Genomic DNA, 3841 nt, shown 5'->3' on the forward strand with positions numbered 1-3841 from the left:
CACAACTTTTCAGGTTTTAAACACATTCTGTTTATATATTATTTCAATAATCTACATAAGTCATTGTTAAGCAAATTTAGTTCTCATTTATTAACTTCTTTGAAAGATTTACTAAAATCATTCAAATAACACATTCATACGTTCATATTAAACTATATCATGTTCTCATTCAATTGCAAAGGTCGCCTTGACATTCACCTTGCCATAACTGACATGTATGCTGGACCCATAAAGCCAGGCTATAGTGGATGCATTGCAGAAACAACTTGAGGAGAAAGCATCAGACAGGACCAATAGCAATAAGACTCAGCTGGTCTCATCTGTAAAAATAAATAAATAAATAAATAAATAAATGAACATCAAAACCATCTGAAATCACTCTTGTGATACCTCTTGGCCACTTGGGTGCGTCATTGAACAGACCAGCAAGTGCGACCTCACTTTGTGTATGTGCTTCCTACACAGTCGAGTCCTTAGGAAAAATATTAATTTCATGTAGGCATCTCCCAATTTACTGTATCATGTTAACACAGATTTTCATTATTTATTCAGTAAAATTTACATAATGTTTTGTATATCCTAGATAGTATAATGAAAATTTAAAAAGTCAAACATGAATAAACCCAGACAACCAAAATGTACATAATATGGATTCTGTGTCAAGCAATGTGCTTTGAAAGGTCAAACTACTGACCTTGACATGTCAAAATGAGGACTTTTAAAACCACTGACATACAGTCCAAATTAGTGTTCAGATAAAGACAACCCCAGGACTCCTGCTCTGAAATAACTTCACACTTTCTGTCAGACTGTAGTGTGTCTGCCTTCAGCAAGTATATGCCTGTGAACTTGAAAATAACAAGTTTTTTTAAATGAAGGAAAGGACTTTCTTTTAATGCTTCTAACTAGCAATTACAACTGTCGGAAACATAGGGAAAAAATCCAAGTTAAATAGAACAGGTGAAGTCAAGGCAACACCTTTGAAAACCTCTGACAGACTGCTGACAGTGAAAAGCAGTCATTATGCTAAGTCCCAAAGGACTGTGCTTCTTCCACCAAGGTTTCTCCTGGGTGCAGCTCAGTACAGCATATTTTATAGTATTATAGTACATATTGAATAGTATTTGTGTACGATTCATTGTATTGACTCACCAGCCAGAATATGTGTCTTGGACAAACAAAAAGGTTATTCTATCAGGGTCTGTTGGCCCCATCACTTTACAGAACTATAAAGCTGGTGTCTTTGTCATCTTGTGAAGTTTTAGGAGTGAGTTGCATTTGCAAACCAGCTTTGTTATCTGCATCAAGACAAATAAAGTCTTGTTATAAAAATGTTATGTTTGGGTAGCTAGCGAGGTTAGCACATCAAGTAGTTTTCCATCACATCTACTTTAATCATGAAGTTAAGCTATCACTATATTTAGCTCCAGCTTTATTATTTATTAATTTCCATTTATATATATTTGTTGATTTCATTGTTTCAGTATGATGAAACCCCTCTTGCAACCTTTCTAGTTTTAAATGCAGTCTGTTTATATTTTATTTCAATAATGTACATCAGTTATTGTTATGCAAATTTAATTCTCTTTTATCAACTTTGCCTTGTTTGCATGGATATTTTATATATTCAGCACAACTATATCTATTCATGCCAACTGTATGTATACTGTATGAATTGTGGATTACATGTATGGTGCTATACAAAACCTAGAATGTGGGTTATGTTATTATACAGAAAATGACTGATTGGCACAGTCACTATACGAATCATTTACAAAATAAGAAAACAAATATCCTAAAGGTGAGGGTCCAATGTGAGTTGAGGGTGAGAGACAGGAACAGATGAAAAGCATGGTGAGAAGTCACACAGGTGCTCAGATACTGGTGGGGTTTTGGGTCCAAGACCCAAACTCAAGGTTATGGAAGTTGTATTAACATTGACTGCCTGGATCAAACTAGTTCATCCAAAAGACACATGGTTTAAACGTTGGTTCATTTTCATGACAAAACATCAGTTTGTAACTAAAGTATTATAATGAATGTTTGCATAGAAACCTATGCTTATTCAAGCATTTTACTTAGTTAGTGTTTGTGGACATTTTTGTCTTACAAATTCTGCAAACAATTTACTCTGCAAACAGTTCAGTTCATTTTTTCCCATTTTTACTAATTGGTCCCACATGCCAGTCAAACATACCAATTGTAATTGCTACTGAATATCACATACTTTCATTTTTCAATTTCATGTTGAATTCTTTTCACCCAGGAATGTCAACATTATAAGATTTATACATGGCACCTCACATCAAATTTTCCACGGGGTGTTTTTGATTAATTATTGGCTAATGTGTGACTGGTGACGTCATATGTGGATTGGGTTTGATCCTTGCAGTTCTGTATAAGTAGCAGAGCTGCAAAACCGAATCATTCACAGGTTCATACAGCAATCATGAGGTCTCTGGTCTTCCTTGTGCTCCTGGGAGCAGCTTGTGAGTATATATGCTATACTTGACCTGGCAGTTTACCACACATAAATGGTTAAAATATCAGTGATGCCTGAGGTACCATTTGTTTTTGTTCAGTTGCTTTCGAGGATGACAAGATTGTTGGAGGATATGAGTGTGCTCGCTATTCCCAGCCCTGGCAGGTGTCTCTGAATGCTGGGTACCACTTCTGCGGTGGCTCCGTGATCAATGAGAACTGGGTTGTGTCTGCTGCTCACTGCTACAAATCGTGAGTGACAAGTCCATTTGGTCTTAATTTATAAGAGAGAGTATTTCTGTAGGTTTTGCACATTTCACACTAACTAAAATAAAACCAAAGACCGTTCACAGAAATCATATCAAAAGCTTTATATAAAACGATTATGCTCGAGTCTCAATATTCCACCCTGTCCAGCCGTGTCCAGGTGCGTATGGGCGAGCACAACATTGCCCTCAACGAAGGCACAGAGCAGTACATCTATTCCTCTCGTGTCATCCGTCACCCCAACTACGACTCCTGGAACATTGACAACGACATCATGCTGATCAAGCTGAGCAGTCCTGTCAGCTTCAATCAATACGTCCAGCCTGTGGCCCTGCCCAGTAGCTGTGCCCCTGCTGGCACAATGTGCACAGTTTCTGGCTGGGGAAACACCATGAGTGCAGGTAAGTAACAGGCAGAGATCTGGGGTTCATTGGTACAATGGGGACAAAATCACGAGGCACATTTGTGATTATGTAAAAGCCATGAGATCCCTCTCTATCTTCCCCTTAATCAATTTGTCTATTCATTTTCTTTCTATCCCTCTTTTTTTACATATTTGCAGCCGATGACCCTGACAAGCTGCAGTGCCTGGAGATCCCCATCCTGTCTGATCGTGACTGTGACAAGTCCTACCCTGGTATGATCACTGATGCCATGTTCTGTGCTGGATACCTGGAGGGAGGCAAGGACTCTTGCCAGGGTGACTCTGGTGGCCCCGTTGTGTGCAACGGTGAGCTGCAGGGTATTGTCTCCTGGGGCTACGGCTGTGCTGAGAAGAACCACCCTGGAGTCTACGCCAAGGTAAATCTCCTTAACTCTCTGAGGCCAGACTCAAACAAACAGTTTTTGATTGCATAACAGGAGCCCTCTCCTTCAGCATATCTTGGTAACCCAGACTAACCACAGGGTTCTCAATGTCTCAACGACTAAACACTTAATTCACAGTGTCAAGCGTGAGACCAATCAAAATACCTTATATCATCTCCAACACATCCTGCATTAGAATATCATTTGTAACAGTCTCTTCCCTCATCCTTCCCCAGGTCTGCCTGTTCAACCAATGGATCGCTGACACTATGGCCAGCAACTGAGT

General features: G+C 39.1%; 1 protein-coding gene across 1 annotated transcript; it reads left to right on the forward strand.

Annotated features, from left to right (window-relative positions):
• Positions 1-2449: 2449 nt before the first annotated feature.
• LOC115820024 (trypsin-2) lies at positions 2450-3839 on the forward strand. The gene is made up of 5 exons (XM_030783460.1): positions 2450-2489; positions 2583-2733; positions 2899-3149; positions 3311-3549; positions 3792-3839. Exons 1-5 carry the CDS (start codon positions 2450-2452, stop codon positions 3837-3839), a joined length of 729 nt encoding a protein of 242 aa, XP_030639320.1.
• Positions 3840-3841: the final 2 nt, after the last annotated feature.

Source organism: Chanos chanos, chromosome 9, assembly GCF_902362185.1.
Source record: "Chanos chanos chromosome 9, fChaCha1.1, whole genome shotgun sequence".
NCBI lineage: Eukaryota > Metazoa > Chordata > Actinopteri > Gonorynchiformes > Chanidae > Chanos > Chanos chanos.